An 18,217-nucleotide genomic window follows, 5' to 3' on the forward strand; every position below is an offset into this window, starting at 1 on the left:
CTGGTGTACCTTTGGTGACCTCGGCATGCTTCCGGCGGAAGCTACCACACTTGGGCGCCATCTTCGGATTCTTTTTTCTGTCTCTTTTTGTCTTTTCTGCTTGTAGTGAATCCATGGCTATGTATGTTAATCCTCTTTTTTCTTTTTTTTTTTTTAACGTAATTCTTTCCACGTATCTTGAAAGCTTCAACTTTCTTTCCTTTTCTATGCATTTCCACCTTCTTTTCCAGCCTCATCTTTCTGGCAGAGGCGGGTGGGTTCGCTAGTGAATCCAGAACGATCTTCAAGCTGCAAAACTACACCGACAGGTAAGAAACTATTCGTTTTGCAGCGTGAATCTTTCTGGATTCACTATGCTGTGCATAGACTTTGTAACGGTTTTTGTTACTTTTGTGGCGGTTGGGTGGAAGATGAGCGTTGGTTGTTGAAAATATGTTGAAGCACCTTTTGTCCTACTTGTGCTTTCTTGTTCATTTGTACATCCACGCAATAGTGCTTAGTGAACGTGTGCACTGAAGCCCATGTTGCCGCCAGGCATATGTCCTGAATTGGTGTGTTGGCCAGAAAGGCAATAGTTGCTCCTTTCTTCCTGGTTGAGTGGGCCTGTGCCCCTCCTGTTAGCTCCTGGCACGCTTGCTTGTGGCAGAATTGTATAGTCTGTGCGATCCATCGAGCTATGGTGTTTTTTTGTCACTGGTTTACCCATGTAACTGTTTGCGAAGGATACGAAGAACTGTTTTGTCTTCCTGTGGCCTTTCGTCCTTTCAATGTAGTGCATCACTGCCCTTCTTGCGTCTAGAGTGTGGAGTGCTCTCTCAGCGCTTGTAGTGGGGTTTTGGAAGAAGCTAGGGATCTGAATACTTTGATTCATGTGGAACCTTGACACCACCTTCGGCATGAAGTGCGGGTCCGTTCTCATTACGACCCTGTCACTGTGTATCTGAATGTAGGGTTCCTATAGTGTTAGAGCCTGCAGTTCGCTCACTCTTCGTAGCGATGCGATTGCTACCAGAAAGGCGGTTTTCATAGTAAGCATTTGCAGTGATGCTTTGTGGATAGGTTCGAAAGGTGCTTTCATGAGCTCTGTCAGTACTACATTCAGGTTCCAAGCCGGTGGCGGCATTCTTTTTGGTGGCGCTATTCTTTTAGCCCCTTCTAAGAATCTTTTCACGACTAGAGATGTGAAGAAGCTTCTCCCTGTTTCTCCTCTTGTGTATGCCACAATCGCAGCCAGGTGTACCCTTAGCGAGGATGAGCTTAGTTTAGCCTTTATTAGGTGCGTGAGGTACCTTAGCACCGTAGATTCCCTGGTCAGTTTACTGTGTAGTTTTTTCTTGCAACACCACTGAGTGAATCTTTTTTATTTTTCCCCATAGCATTTGCGTGTGCTGGGCCTTCTTGCCTCTCGCAGCACCCGCAGTGTGCTCTCTGGTAGTTTTAGATGTGCGAACTCTAAGTCCTCAGGAGCCAAGCGGAGAGGCTGAGGCTCTCCGGCTCTGGGTGTAGAACTTCTCCATTTTCCATGGAGAGTAGGTCTCTTCTTTTTGAGAACTTGTGGGGGGGCCCCAGCGCCATCTCCATTATCTGAGAGTACCAGGTCTGCCTGGCCCATTGTGGTGCCACCAGGATCAGCGTCATGTTGCTTGTCATGCATTTGTTGAGAACCCTGGGGATCAGTGGTATCGGGGGGAAAGCGTAGGCAAATGTCTTTGACCAGCTTATCCATAGGGCATTCCCCTGCGATAGTGCTTCTGGTTGCCTGGATGCAAAGTATTGGCATTTTGCATTCCGGCGTGTTGCAAATAGGTCTATTGTCGGAGTGCCCCACCTCCTGAATAGTTTCTCTGTCTCCTGTATATCGAGTTCCCACTCGTGGGATGCTGAAGTCTGCCTGCTGAGCCAATCCGCTTCTAGATTGTCCTTCCCTGGCAGATGTATGGCTAGCAGGTCTATTTTGAGTGGTATTGCCCATCTCCAGATTTCCTGTGCCAAGCTTGACAGGGGGAATGATTGAGTTCCCCCTCGTTTGATTTATGTAAAACATCGTTGTGGTGTTGTCTGTTTGTATCAGCACCTTCTGGCTGTAAAGGTGTTTCTGGAAGGCCTTGAGTGCTAGCAACACTGTTTTCAGCTCCAGGTAATTGATGTGTCTGACCGCGTCTGTAGGGCTCCACAGGCCCCTCACTCTGAGCTTGTTCATGTGTGCGCCCCACCCCTTCTGGGATGAGTCTGTGGTAATGGTCACTGTTGGGTCCGGTGGTGTTAGAGGTTTCCCTAATGTTATCCTTTCCTTGGTCCACCACCTTATTTCTTCCTGCACCCTGTGCGTTACAACCACTAGATCCTCCCAACTTCCTGTAGCTTGTGACCATTGCTGTTGTAGCCACTCTTGGAGCGGTCTCATCTGTAGGCGTACATTGGGGACCAGGTGTATGCATGACGCCATCATCCCCAAGATCTTGCTCACTGTCCTCACTGTCAGAGCTCGCCCCTTCTGGTAGTGACGTTTCTCCCTCAGTAGGCTGAGTGTTCTCTTTTCGCTGGGTGACACCCTGCATTGGACGATGTCGATTTGAGCACCCAAGAAGATCTTCACCTGCTCAGGTTCGATTGAGCATTTTCCCCAGTGTATGGAGAATCCCAGGCCTGTTAGCGTTCTCGTGACCTGCAGTGTGTGATCTTTGCATGTCCTGTAAGAGCTTGCCTTTACGAGCCAGTCGTCGAGGTAGGGGTACACGTGTATCCCCTCCCTTCGCAGATGCGCGGCCACTGCCGCGAGGCATTTGGTGAACGCCCTTGGCGCGGATTTTAGACCGAAAGCCAAGGTTGTGAATTGGTAGTGATCGTTGTTCACTGCGAACCTTAGCATGTGCTTGTGCTGCCTGTTCATGGGGATGTGCAGGTACGCATCCTTGAGGTCTATGGTGGACAAGAAGTCCCCGGCCTTTATCTGTGGGATGACCTCTTGTAGGGACCTCATCTTGAATTTTTGGGTCTTTACATATTTGTTTAGGAACTGTAGGTCCAGGATGGGTCTTAGGCTTTCGTCCACTTTTGGTACCAGGAAGTAGTTTGAGTACACTCCTCTGTTCCGTTCTTTGAATGGGACTGTTTCGATGGCCTCTTTGAGGAGTAGTTCTTGAGCTTCCTTTTGGAGCAATCGCAGCTCTGTTTCTGAGTGCTGTCTTCTCTTTGGCTTTCTGTTTGGTGGATTCTTTAGCAGCTCTATGCAGTATCCGAACTGCATGATGTTAAGTATCCACTTGTCTGTGGTGATTTTTCTCCACTCCTGGAGAAAAAATCTTAGCCTGCCTCCTACTGGAGTTACATGTTTTTTTGTGTCTTGTCCGTGTAGCCCTCTATCTTTGTTTTTCCGTGTTCTTCCCCCGGAGGGTTCGAGTGGGTGAGCACGTTTTCTCGTGTGCAATCACTTAGACGGGGGTTGTTCACCGCCTCTCCTCTGTCCTCGTCCGTTTCCTCTTGATCGAAAGGACTGGCCTCTGTTCTGGTAGTTCCAGTTTTGCCTCTGCTGGCTCTGGTGACCTTGGTTGTCACTGTTGTCCCTGGTGGAACGCCTGGTGTGATTCTCCTCGCTGGTTTCCACCTCTGCCGTTTGGCCTCCACGTAGGAGTGCCCCTTCTCAAACCCCTGAATTGCAGGGCCCCCATGGACCTTGCAGTCTCGTTGTCCTTCAGTTGTGTGAGCTTCTCATCAACTGGGGCTCCGAACAGTATTTCACCATTGAAGGGTGTGTTCAGGATGTTGTTCTGAACCTCAGCTTTGAAGCCTGAGATCCTGAGCCAGGCTTGCCTTCTCTCTGTGATGCCTATAGCCATCAGTCTGCTGGATGTTTCAGCGCCATCCAAGGTTGTCTTGAGGCACGAGTTAGCAATGCTTTTCCCTTCTTCCACAAGGTGTGATGCCCTCTCACGGTATTGTTCCGGGAGGTGCTTAAGCAATTGCCCCATCTCATCCCAATGTTGGTATTGATGTCTGTTCAGGAGGGCGTTTGAGTTCGCCATCCGCCAGTGCGTTGCGGCGTTTCTCTCTATTTTCCAGCCTGTTAGGTCCATCCTCCTGCTTTCCTTTTCAGGTGGAGGCCCAGATGTTGTTGAGACGTTGGCCCTTCTTCTGGCCGTCGCAGCGATAATAGAATCTGCTGTGACGGACCCCTTGATATAAGCCGGGTGCTGTGAGGAGAATTTGTATTTCTTTTCCGTCCTCCGCGTTACTGATCTGCATGTAGCCGGGTCCTTGAAGGCTTCCTTCCCCTGGTCTGTGATACTTTTCAGCATGGGAAGGAATTGGCTTCTTGTCTGTGTGGGGGGCAATGTTTCCAGCAGGAAATCTGCTTTTGGCTTCTCCTCCTCTAGCTTAACCCCATAAGCTGCTGCCGCCTTCCTAACGACCTCGTTGTATGCCCCGATGTCATCCGGTGGCGAAGGGCTCGATGGATATGTCTCCACCGCCTCCTCGGGGTTTTCGGCCTCGATGTCCTGCCAATCCTGGTCTTGGGCCGTCGAGGAACCTGAACCATAGCTTGACTGCTGGTCTCCGTAATCACCTTCTGTATAATAGAGGTCCTCTTCCTCTTCGTGCTCCGAGAGCTCCGGAGTTTTCGGCGGCTTTTTCACGTCGAACTCCTCCTGCTCTGTCACCTCAGCGACGGACGTTGCCGGCCTCGAGGTGATCTTGTAACTTCTCATTCTTTCGTCGAAGTCTTTCTTTCTCGGAGGATGTTCTCCATTTCGGCCTCGAGCCTTCTTTTCCTTCTCAGCATCTCTGCGGCCTGTTCGTCGTCGAGCGTTTCGGCCGCTCTCTTCGGCGGCGGCGGCAAAGCTTTCTTCAGCTCCTTTTCCTTCGAAGTCGAAGGCCCTTTTTCGGGGGCTTGCTTCGACGACCTTTGCTTTTCGCCGGTCTTCGGCCTCCGGGAGTCCTTGTCGAAGGATCCGCTGGGCTCTTTTTCGGAGGATGCAGCTTCGGCCGTCAAACTTTTCGGCGCCGGTGCTCCTTTCGAGGCTTTGAACTCTGCCTTTCGAGAATCTGCCTCTGGCTTTTGAGGCCCTGTGGGAGTTTTCAGGGTTGTAGACTCTCCTACCTTGTCAGGCGTATTCTTATCAGTCTCTGCGACCGTGAAGTCAACTGGACCTTCGGCGATGTTGTCCTCGTCGTCGGTGGAGAGGCCCAGTTCGTAAAGCGTCGGGGCCTGGCCCTTGCCCTGCATCGTGTGATGAGCTATCCTCTCCTTCTCTCGAACTCTGAGTGTCAACGGTTTGAAGACGGAGCAGTCTCTGCTCTCGTGGTCGATAGGCAGGCAGAGGTTGCAGGTCGGGTGCTGGTCCTTCTGCGCAAACTTGTGGTGGCAGTTTTTGCAGAATTTAAATGGAGTCTTGTACATCCCTGCGCTCAGGGGGCCCCCTGTATGCGCATTCCTCCAAGGACGTCGAAGATCTCGATGTTCTTCTCTTCCTTCGTCGTCTCCTCTCTGATGGTCTTCTTCTCCCAATCTTTTCCGGTCTTTACCGTCGAATAGTAGTTTAATTTCCTCTTTTTTTTCTCCAAAACTTCTGGAGCTTCACGCGACGATCCAGACCCAACGGCGGAAAAAAGAATCTGAAGATGGCGCCCAAGGGTGGTAGCTTCCGCCGGAAGCATGCCGACGTCACCGAAGGTACACCAGAAGGTGGGACGTCGACGCCCACCTGGGCTACGAAAAAAAAACAAAATACGTAAAAAGACTACGATTCCGGACCCAACCACCAGATTGCGGAATATGCACAGCATAGTGAATCCAGAAAGATTCACTCAGCAAAACATGAGACTCAATTAATGAACAGCCAAACAAATAGCCTACTGAAAAAACGAATAGCTAAGACAGCTTGTCAAACTAGTCGCCTTCTTACATTATTGCTTTCAGCCACAATCCCCTTGCTTTACTACCCAGGGTGCATTTATCCTTCCAGCTATGTGATAATTCAAAGATGTTCTTTAATAATGAAAGCGACATCATGGAATGCTAAATAGCCAGCACTTTGATCCACTTTGACCAAAATCACCTCAATACGTTCCCTTTAAAATCTCCTGCTCCCGAGAAGATCGAGTCAATTCAAAGGTCACTCAAACCCAATGATTCTCCAGCAGATGTAGCATTGGCACTGTCAACGAAGAACTTTCCTCCTCTGTTTGACCAAATCATTTGCCACCTGGTAAATTACTCCAACTTAGAAGAGTTCAGCCATGACTCGCTGAAAATAGGTTTGAATTCACAACACAGTACCAATCTCCATTGACTGGCTAAAATGATAGAGAAAACAGATGTTCAACTCAAGCATCGCCTAGAAGACAAACAAGGACTCATCTCTCCAATCTGGCCGCTGCCCTAAACAAGGCATTGAAAGTGCGCTACTGGATTCAGGGATGATGCCCTTCGGTATCCAAACAATGGGAATGGTTGTCTACTGGTTAGGTAATCAATTACGTAAATTAGAATGTAGTCAGTGAAGACATTGCATAATGACCCAAAGCCAATTAGATGACCAAGTAAATTACCCTTTGGCAATACAATAACAAAACATGAAGACAAACAAAATAGAATGTTAAACAAACAGCAAAAAAAAATATTTACTTATAAACATTAAGTACAGGATCATTATCATTCATTAAATAAATATTGACATTTATTGCAGGTGGTGCCTTGCAAGACTGAGCCATAGCATGCAAATTCTTCATCCAAGAAGCACCTCCAACTGGAGGTACGTATTAACTAAGACAGATTTTCAAGGGTGTTCCTGGTGTAGATAGCATACTGAATCCAGCACTTACGTTGATACAGTGTGCTAAAACGTGCCATGCACATCGGGCTCTGAGCACAGGGCATGGCTTGTTGCCAGGCTCAGCATCAGCCCCCACGCTGCTTCATTGGCCAACTCTTTAACCCTTTCGATGCTGATGACGAGCTGAGCTCGTCATCACCCACGGGTGTCGTGTGCTGATGACGAGCTCAGCTCGTCATGGTGCCACTAAAATGGCATTTTCCAGCACAGGGGGGGGAAAACGCCCAGCAGCCATGTGGTTAAGGAACACAGTGGTGCAGAGTCGTGTCAAGAGCACAGGGCATCGCCTGTAGCCAGGCCCTGAACCACCTGGCCACTGTGTAGCATGTTCTGTGCTCAGGAACTGCATCCGCACCCATACCAAGGGACCCGCTGAGCACTTAGTTTGCCCACATGCAGCAGAATAAGTAATATGGCAGACAATTTTCACATTAAGCTCTGCTCTAGAATCTTTTGTGGGGATTCATCAAAAGTGCTTACATTGTTTTGATCCCCTTTAACTTGCTCATCTCACCCTCTGCTCCTATTTTAACAACAGTTGCAATCAACCAAAATGTGCAAGTGTGATTGCAGCGTTCATAAATGTAGAAGTGATCCATTCTAGGTCTAGAAGTAGAACTTGACTTCAGATTAGAACCACCAGTACTGTTCAGTCTGCCCAATCCCATGCTTGTTTTTACACCAACTATTTAGTCCACTTCTGTAATCATGGTTTTAAACTGTAGTTACTGTAATGTATCTCTTAACAAGTTACCTTGTCAGGACGGCCGTCTGAGTCAACAGTCTCAGTATATGGTTTGTTCTGGATCCTGTTCAAATCTTCATGGAGACCGTCCAGCAGGAAAGCCATGAACTCTTGGGCGTCGTGCTGGGCGTAGCCAGTGAACTGACTGGCTTTGCTGGCCACAATTGCCTACAGACAAGGAAGCACATTAGAAAGTCTGATTAAAGAACTGACAGATCCCGAGGTGCATGTTACTTTTCTGTCTTACATAAGCAAAATTACTAAGCACGGTTTTATTTATTTTGATTACTTTATCATAATTCTGCTAAGAAAAACAAGGATATCTTTCACACTATTACAAAGCTGCCAACTTTATATTTAAAAACATAACTTCTTAATAGTTAAAGTGAGAACCAATTTCCACTCTTGAATTGATGCTCAGCTCTTCACCCTCTGGGAGGTAGAGGTCAAGTAGGAAGGATACTGGACAAGGTGGAGGAAGAAGAGACCAGAACCACACAAAAACAGTGATCCTAAATACTTTTAAAAAAAAGCTCAGTATATTTTTGTCTTTCCTTACCCTTTCTCAGGGCAGAAATCCAATGCAACCAGGTGAATCAAGTTAATTCTACAGTGGGGTACGACCACACACTTCCCATACTTAAATGTTGTTTGGCTTTTTTCAATTCCCCTACAAAACCAGCAGCTGCATCTACTAAAGTAGCAGCCTCGAACAAGAACATTCTCAATTTGACCGGCTTCAAGACCTAGACATACTCAATACTCTAATCAGAGAAGAGCTCTATCCTTGACAATCACTAAAGAAATATATTTTTCATCAACAGGTGTGGTTAATTGTTTTGTCTTCTGTGCTATTTACCGTGATTATTAACACATCCTGAATTCAACTGCTGTGCATTCATTTGGTACCTTATATGCTTGGGGCATCTTCCGCAACAGTATCTCAGTCATCTAAGAGGGTTGCAAGAAAATTTACATAAAGACTTCAAGTTTTTGCACCTTTATTAACTGAGATGCCCTGGAACAATAAACTGGTGGCCCAAAACTGAATATTGTTTTTGTCTATCGCTCCAGTCAGATAATATTTGTAGATGCAGTTAATGAAACTGTATTAATATTTTCAGTGTCTCCTCAATTTTCCCCGTGACAGGTCCTCATTAGGGCAATTTTCCAGGCAGCCTCTTTGAAGAATTGCTCAAACTCCAAACCTTTGGGATGAGGTCTCCCAATACGGTCTCCACAGTAATTATTGTGGCTTCAATGGTGTTACTTTTAGATGCAGCATGTAAAGATACCATAGAAATGTGGTTAGCATCGCAATTTTGTCATCGATTGACAAAGCTCTGATTTGTATTGGAACATATCACCACAATATAGAGAAAAGTCTCTACCTTCAGCTTCGATGGCTGGAAGGCATGATCGGTTCCTTTCCAGAGTGCACGCAGCAACACCGCAAACCCAATGGCCAGGCGTCCTCCAGTCCCCAATGGGTTTCCATGATTGATTTCAGATTCAAATGCACAGTCTACGAAAAAAAGACAGATTTATTATAGAACAAAATAATGAAAATCAATCAACACTATAGGAGCAGTGAAATGCAGAACACTCACCATGAAAAAAATCCCTCAGCTCACGGGTGTTGGAAAGAGATTGGATGACGCTGTTCATGAAGCAGGTGTTGCCTAAATTCACTAGTCCAGTGAAGCCTGGTACACAAACTTTCTTCTCCTCTTCCTCCACCAAGTTCTCACAGGTCAAAGGGCTGTGGGTCATAGGAGTAACCATACATGTTGGCTTGGCCTAGGAAACAAATAAAGGTGATTTTTGTTGGCTGGAATGCCAGAACTGCATTAGAATGAGTAGAAACAGTGGGTTACGAGTAAAGGAAGAAGACAATATGTTTTCACAAACAAATACATTTGTCCTTGCTGTTAGGAAAGTAGCACAAGACTGCTTTTATATCAAAAGAATAAATGGTTCAGGCATTAAAGCAATGGGCTTGGCCTTACTTTATAGGGACATAAACAAGCAGTCAATAGATAGCTACTAAGGCATAGGCAGCCTTATTTCACAAGACTAAATAACGCTACTCTTGCTACCACTTGAAATGAGTTAAGTCAATTGAAACTGTTGGAAGCAGTACTATTAATAGAGGTAGCTAACTCATCATTGTCCAGCAAAGAATCCACACCCCAGATATTCACTTACATACAAGGCTTCATTTACCTTGTGACAGTATGTTTAAAATGGCAAGAAAATAATAAATAAAAGCCATCAGTATTATCTATACTATCAGGAACGACTACATATTTCAATCCGCAAGTAATATTAATGCATTTTAAACTACCATCTTACTTTGTGGAAGTGAGATATGTGGTCTACAAGCACAAACTAAAGAGGAAACTTTTTGCATGAGCAAACAGCCGCGACTGCATTGTAGTTCTACTAGCTGTAAAGCAGAGGCAGGAGCCATCAAAGGGCATGTACATTGGACAAACCCTGCATAATGCCAGAGAACCTGGTAGAAGTAATCTAGGCATGCCCGCAAATTACCACAGTGGAACCACCTGCCCATCCCAGGAAATCAGTGTAGTATCCAAAACCAAGTGGATAACACATTTAATGGCAACTTATCCATTATGTATCTTCGGGGCCAAAATATCATCAATTCCTCCAACAATGCTGGCTAAGGACTGCACAAAAAGGCTTTTTGGAGTGGCATGCTTGAAAAAAAAATCTGGGTAGCCATGCACCGATTTAGGACGTTTGACCACCTTTTTTCTTTTCACAGGCTGGCAAAAACATGGTTTTAAGTAGGTAGCCATCAAGAGTATTTGTAGGAGTATTTGTATGAGCATCACTGAAAGGAAGCAAGGGTTGAGATGCTGCTGGTGCAACTTGTAGGATTCCATCAAAGGATTTGTTGTAATCTTAAAGTTTTGACTAGACTCGATATGGCTCTGGTAGAGGGTCCCACGGGGGTGGATGGTCCTGGGGGAGGACCCAATGACTGTAACCTAACTGAAGGCCCCTGCGGTTGTTTGGGGCTCAAAGGTGCACAGAAGGGAGTGGAAGTGCACTGAATATCTACCTATAGCATGGCCTTTTTGAAGGCCTCAATCAGCTGCTGGGTTAACGATGTGGGGGAAAACCACAATGCATCGGGATCTACTGAGGAATTGGCTCAGTGACCGGTGACCTCAACAGAGTGGGATATGCATCTTGATGCCCTAGTGTTCTCTACTTGGAGTAGAAGGAGCAAGATGAAGTCCTGCTTCGCTAGTCTATGCTTGCATTTGGACCGGGACTTACCAGAAAACTTTGACGTGAAGTTGAATGGTTGCAGAACATGTACAGAGATCAGGACATAGCCTGGCTCTGTGACAGAGAATGGAACCTAAGCAAAGGCAGCGACTACTTTTTTACGTTCAACAGCATACAGCTTCGCTTCTCGTCCCGAATCGCATTAGAATGCATGATGCATAACATAACTTATCATGACTTAAAGAGTTGTGTCCAGGGGCAGTCATGTCACGGCTTGAGACCGGTTGTATTCCGTAAGGACATCATTCCCTAGCACTGTTTAGAAAGTCATCTTAAAACTACAATCCCAAAATGTAGCTTCTCATCCACATCAAAAAGCTTGGAAAGAGAAGCACTGATGTCTGGGCAACAGAGTGGCACACATTACCTCGCAATGCTCAGGAGCATTCCTGTGAAAAATCTCCGGATCCAGTCTGACAACAGGGGGATATTGTACCATGAGGAATCTGTCGTTAGAAGTACCCTTCAAAGAGGAGCATGGTGGAAATGTTAACACTAAGTTCAAGTGACATTCCGGGTAAACATGCTATTCATACCCTTCACGATAGGAATCACATAAAGGGTGATTTAAAGAGTTAATCAGGTAAACACAGAATGGCCAAAAGGATCAACAGATGACTCTTATTTGTGCCTAATGCACAACCTTGTCACGCAAACAACAGACCACACAATATTACACCCAAAAGGTTTGCTTATAGATTATAAGTGTGAAAAGAGTGACAACAGGCAACACATTTCTCCCAGTGCTCAGGACAAAATGACTTTATTGAAGGGAGGCAACAGCAAGGATGACATACTATTGCGGCCAGCAGACCGAACCTATTTAACTGCGGCCACTCAATTGTCATGCATGGAGGTGTAGAACTGCGGAGACCTAGTTGAAGGACCCTCCTCTGTTGCTGAGGCAGGATGCCCACTAGAATCGGCAGTCAAATCAGAAGTGTTCAGTAGCTGTGGGTACCATAATATCCCAGTCTGTGGATATTAAGATTAATTGGGTATGGTGGATTTTGCTCAGAACCTGAAGGAGGGGCATTGGCTTATGTCAATGAATGTATGCATCTGTCACAACCTTGAAAACATGGTGGACAAGGGAGAGTGGTCTGACGCAGGTAGGATTGGAGCTGGACTGCCACCACCGAAGACCTCAAACCCTCTCCTAAGATATCTTAAGGCAACGGAGAAGAAAGGCTTGATGCAGGGCTCAATGAAACCTTAGTCCAGACTGCAGGAAACATAAATGCCATCTGGTGTTTAGGAAGAAGAGAATGCACAAGGCTAGAGGCCCAAGAAGCTTCAGAACCAACCTCTCCAAGACCCAATATTGAGCACAAAACACTGGGATCGTATCATGAATGCTCCAGACTTGCTGCAGCAGTGAATAGATCTTGTGAATCACTGTGTCTAGTACAATCCAAGTGAAGGGAAGGACATTTCCTGCATAGGACTTATGTGGGACTTCGGCTTGTTGATGGAAAAGCACAGAGTCCAGCTGTTATCTGGAGGTGAAAAACGAACTGCTGCAAGCTCACCTTGATCATCCAGCTGTGCAAGTATGGAAACACATTTATCCCCGACCTCCACAATCACTTTCATGAACACCCCCGGGGCCAAGGTGATGCCACAGGGGAGTAAGGCAAATTGGAAGTGTTCCAAACATACCATGAACTGCAGACAACTGTGGGGAATCAGGACAGGCATATGAAATTAAACACCCTGCAAGTCTATGCACACAATCCAGACTCCTGGGTCCAGAGCATAAATAATATGTGGCAGGGTAGGCATTCTGAATGGGTCATTCCATAGAAACGCAATCAGTGTGCGGAGGTCCAGTAACTGCCACAGTTTTACAGCCTCTCTTCCACATACATAAGTAGCACATATAGCACCCTTTTCCTCTCTCCGAAGACGAGACCTACTTGATGGCAAGCAATGGTCAGCCGAAGGTTTGCTTCTTAAAACAGATTGCTGAACGGTCTGCTGACAGTTGATCTGATGTAGGGAGGTAGGGGGATGATGGGCTTGGGGGGATGGTGGGAATTGGATGGGGAGAAAACAAATAGTACAGTGTAGCCCCTTTGAATAATCTCCCAGACTCATTTGTCGGACATGATGAATCTACAATAGGAAAGGAAATATTGTATCCTGCCTCCTGCCATCTGCGTATGGGTCTGAAAAGGCAAATTAAAACAGATTGGTAGCCGCTGCAGCAGATCAAGACGAGTGAGAGGAGAGCTGCCCCTGCTGGTGTCATGAGCCTTGGCTGCTGCCACAACCTCTACCCCCAAAGGACTGGTCCTGCTATTGTTGCACGTGTTGGGAAGGCCGACATCTGTCAGCTACCCCCTTGGAATAAACCCTAAGGTTCTTGTACTGTTTGCGTAACTGCTTGGCGGTAGACAAGAGTCCCAAGGGTTTGCCTGTTGCTTACTTATTATGTCTACTATCCCTCCTGGGGTATAGGCCATCAACCAGCACTCTCCAGCCATCTCTATCCTGGGCTTCTCTTTCAATATGACTCTAGGTGTAACCCATCTCCTAGCAGTCCGCTTAGAGCCCTCAGCCGCAGGTGTTTCTTGGCCTTCCTCTTTTTCTTTTCCCTTGAGGGTTCTAGGTTAGGCTAGCTTGGTGAAGGCTTGTGAGGACTGACCTATCCAGAGCCTTTTCATAATTTCTTCATGAGCAGAAGTTGTAAAGTCTGCTGCCACAGGTTGTTATTGCTGATGATGTTTGGCCTGCGAATTTGGAAGATTTTCCTCAGACAAGTGTTGATGAAGGTCAGGACTTTGTTGATGGTGGTAACTGTTTTCCTTCAAGTTTCTGCTCCATACATGTTTTTTTACGTTCGGTTGATCCTGGTTTGCAGCGTTAGGTCCTTGGAGGCCTAGATCTTATTTAGCTGAATGAAGGAAGCCCTTGCTTTGCCGATTCTTACCTTGACGTTGGCGTCTGTGCCGACCTGCTTGTCTGAGACACTGCCCAGGTAGGTGAAGGCCTCAACATCTTCCGGTGAATTGTCTGCAAAGGTGACTGTAGTTGTGCTGGCCATGTTAGCCTTCTGGATCTTGTTTTTCCTCGGTGGATGTTGAGGCCAAATTGCATTGGAGGTGGTTGCCAAATTGTTGGTTGTCTCTTGCCTCTGCAGATGGGTATGAGAGATTAGGGCCATGTCATCTTCAAAGTCCAGGTCGTCGTGCTGCGTCCCAGGTATCTACTGGACCCTATTTTTTTCTCCCTTTTCATCATTTTGAAGAAGTGTGCTTGATAACCAGGACCTCATTAACCGGGTCCCCAGTGTCAGATTTCTTTCCCCAAAACAAGACAACTAGTCACTTGATTACCCAGGTGACCAGGCCTGTAGCACCTTTGTAAGTCCCTAGTAAGTGGTTCCTCTGGTACCTAGGGCATAGGTGCTAAAGAGGGTCCCTAAGAGCTGCAGCATATCGTACGCCACTCTAAGGGACCCAGCACCAAACTCATACAGATTGCCACTGCATGACAAGGCGCTGCAAAGAGTGAAAACACAACATAGCACACACTTGTTATCCATGTCCCCTAACACTACATGTAATATTTATAAACCACCCCTACAGCAGGTCCTACAGCCTAAGCAGGATGCATGATATTACATGAGCAGATGTGCCCCTGTACTGGACAGTCAAAAGTGCTTTGACACCTCATCGGGGTAGTAAGGGCTATATAAATGCACTTACAATACAATAACGGATAGTACAAGTGAACAGATAAGCCAACCTAACTAATGTACTGGGTTCTAGTCAAAATGAGTTTCCGAGCTACATAATGGCTGCACTGGAACCTAGGGTGTATAGTATCAAACACCTTGTATTAATAAACCCACACTGATTCCAGTGACGGATTTATTCATATATGCACCCAGAGGGTAACTTGGAGGTACCCCCTGAATTCTACTAGCCTTCTAGTGTGCTGGCTGACTGGTCCAGTCTAGCCTGCCACCAGAGACGAGTTTCTGACCCCCTTGAAGGTGTGAGCTCTGCTCTCAGAGGACAGAAACAATGCCTGCCCTTGAGAGTAGTGTCTCACCTCAAGGCAGGAGGCTTCAAAGGCATCAGCCACCTTTGACATGCGACCAAAGGCTTTCCCAGACAGGGGAGATGTCATCCCCTTCCCTGGACCCATCTGGCACCAGGACGGGCGGGGGAAATTAGCTGTGAAGGAGGAGTGTTGGCTGGACATACCTTTAGGGTGACCAGCCTGAAGTAATAACGAATTTAGAAATTCCACCATCTTGTGTGTGGTGGAATTAGGATTTCTGGGACAGGGTGATGCCCACTGCCCAAAAGAAGCGGTCCTCTAGGGAGTGTAGTGACCCGAGGGGTAAGTAGCCATTGGCTACTACCTCTCACTTCCCTTAACACCCCTAACATGAGTATTTAGGGGACTTGCTGATACCAGGACTACAGAATCCACAGACAAAAAAGAAGGAGTGGACAAAGAGGACTGCTGAACTGAGAACAGAGGAGCATGACTGACTTGTCGCCAACCCTGACAGCTGCAAATGACCTTCGTGGAGCAACCGACTTATCCTGCTATTGTGCAGACTCCTAGAAACCCGGAGGGCTGCCAGTTCTTCACGAATTGCCCCAAAAACTCCCTTGGAGTAGAGTATTTACCCCCTTGCAGCCGCCGGCACCAAAGAAACAACGCCCAGTACACTGCCCTACCGCCTTAAGGGACTACCAAATGCAGCAGCCAGTCAGGAAGAGGTAGCTGTGCTCCTACAGGTCATATCCATCCTCACTCCAAGTGTGGGTACACCAGGACCGACAGGAGCCACATATCACCAATACCCGAGGTATCTGGCCCTTGCAGCAACCAAGGCTTGTTATGTTCAAACCCGACATTTACACTTGGGAAAACCGACCTGCACAGTTGATTTTTTTTATTTTTTATTCAATGATAAACAATATACATATTATACTTTTGCTCCACTTCTGACAGGAACCCCCCCCCCCCCCCCCCCCCCCGGCACCAACTCTCAACATTTGCTTACAATCGTTCCCTCTTATGTTTACAAACAATGAACGGGAGTAAATTTAAAGGTAGTGAGTAAAAAAAAGAAAAAAGGAGAAAAAAAAACATTTCCTAATGCCAAGCTACTACATAATGCTCCAAAGCAGGTAGAAGAAAAGAACATTTTACCAGCATGCGGCTTAATTCAGCTTTGTGTACCATCTGCCCTTTCTCTAGCTGTTCCCAGAGCGCGAGGCCCTTCTTCCTAGCCTTTTTCCCTCTTTTTGCATAAATTGCCTTTTCCAGTTTATAAGTCGCCAGTAGTCTGGCCTGCCACTGTGTGAATGAGGGCGGGTTAGGGTCTTTCCAGTGTGCTGCGATACAAATTCTGTAAATAGTCATAGCTACAAAGATAAATGGTCTCCCTGGTCTTGTGCTGCCGTCCTACCTTAACAGTAATTCAGCAGGGGTGACTTGTATCCCTTGCTCTAAAACCACCCCTACAAAGAACTGAATTTGCTGAATGAGTGGATTAAGTTTTGTACAGGTGGCAAACATATGTGTCTGATCTGCTGAATATTCTTGACATCGAGGGCATACAGTCCCCGCCCCATTCCCCCATTTAGCTATCCTGCCCGGTGTAATGTATAAGAAAAAAGCTGTTTTATAAAACTGTGCCTGCAGTTTAGTGGAAAGTAAAAACGGATCCAGAGCATAGGTGAAAATATTTGACTCCATATTCAGTTTTGTTTGCCATTTCAGCCCAATCCTTTCTAAATCATCGGGCATTTTATCATTAAAACTGGAGTAGATAGTTCCTATCCTAGGCGGATTATTTGAGCGCAGTCTATCCATGATATCATTTTTCTTGAATCCAGCCGGTCCACCAGTCTTGTGATCCAAGAAACTTTTAATCGCATAGTATTGAAATAATTGACTCTTCTATCTGAAACCGTATTTTAATGTCCTGAAAGGTCCGAACCCCTTCCTGATTAATCAGATCGCCCAATTTGATAACCCCCGCTTTGTACCATTTATAAAGATATGATCCTTTAAAAATTGCAGGAAGTATTGCATTATCTTTAATTGGAGTGTAGTAATTTAGTCTACCTGCACAGTTGAAGGGCTTTAGGGACAGTGAGACCCCCATCGAGAGTGACTCAGCTGTCCTGTTTGCCCTCGTCTGCATGAGCAAGACAAGGTGAGACTTATCGTCCACCGCCCCCAGACACCTCAAAGTGCCTCTGCACTCGCACCCCACAGCCTGAGTCCGAGGGAGGCGATGGTGCCAGCGCGTCCTGAGACCCTCAAAGGCCGAGCCCACCCTTGGGTTTAACTAGACTCCCAGTCGTCACTTGAAGCCTCTTTCTGCAGGCCCTGTAAACCGCAAGTGTCTCCAGCAGCACGGACCAGACGCCTAAAGACAACAGTGCAGCTGAGCCCTACAGCACGTGAATTAATGAACTAACGGTGTGGCTACATGTCTGAGTATCTCGAAGCTCCCATCTCCAACATCCCCACAAGTTGACCCAGAAGGACATCTACAAATTCACTGTGCATCCAGAGAACGGTTTTAACTGAATTTATTGAAAGTTACAGAAACATGATGAAAATGTTAAAGAAATGTTGCCCTCCAATAGAAAACTAACAGCTTACATTTGAACTTTGGCCTAGAAAGTAAATAAGTGACCTATAAGGCCCTAAGTGACTGAAAACTAGGAAGAAAATTGAACTATCGAGCTTCCACTGCTAAAAGGCAAGTGATAAGCTGCATCAACATGTCGAAAGAAGACCAAAAGGACCAGAAACCGCTAAAGGACTTTAAACAAGAACTCTGTTCCAAAGATTCATGGCCACATCAGAGAAGTAGGAATTGTGGCCTTTATCATGGTGGACACCAACTCCTATTTTTAACAAAAAGAAGTTTCATCCCACAGCTCTTCAGGCAAGTCAAAGAAGGAAGGGTCCAGTCTGGCCCTGGAATGGTTACACATACCCAAGAGGAACGTCCGCTCCGCCAAACTAGCCCTGGCAGAGGTCCCCCGCATCCGCAGAAAAAGAACAGGGGGGAGCTTTGGTGTACAGGTTCTCTCACTTCACATCTCTGGTTCAAGGCTGATCAAACCCATGCAAGGTTTGTACAGTAAAGACCATTTGCTTTTTAAAATCTTCGTATTTGCTATTTTCTGAGAACAAATGCAGAATGTTACGGCAGGTGCCTGCTTGTGGAAAAATGTTGTAAGTGAATTGGAATGCAACCGACTATCCCAACTTAGAGCAGGTAAGTAATCTGTACTTGTGACAAAGCTCAAAGTAGCTGGAT

General features: G+C 46.4%; 1 protein-coding gene across 10 annotated transcripts in view; it reads right to left on the reverse strand.

Moving 5' to 3' along the window:
* USP19 (ubiquitin specific peptidase 19) overlaps window positions 1–18,217 on the reverse strand; it is a 471,392-nt gene that overhangs the window by 247,909 nt on the left and 205,266 nt on the right. For all 10 annotated transcript variants that reach the window (XM_086939352.1, XM_086939351.1, XM_086939350.1 and 7 more), the window contains 3 exons: window positions 9,189–9,378; window positions 8,970–9,103; window positions 7,588–7,746 (listed from right to left, as the gene is read on the reverse strand). In XM_086939352.1, the coding sequence (XP_086795478.1) occupies window positions 7,588–7,746; window positions 8,970–9,103; window positions 9,189–9,378 (483 nt within the window). The remainder of the gene's footprint in view (window positions 1–7,587; window positions 7,747–8,969; window positions 9,104–9,188; window positions 9,379–18,217) is intronic.

This window comes from Lissotriton vulgaris, chromosome 9 (genome assembly GCF_964263255.1).
Source record: "Lissotriton vulgaris chromosome 9, aLisVul1.2, whole genome shotgun sequence".
NCBI classification, from domain to species: domain Eukaryota; kingdom Metazoa; phylum Chordata; class Amphibia; order Caudata; family Salamandridae; genus Lissotriton; species Lissotriton vulgaris.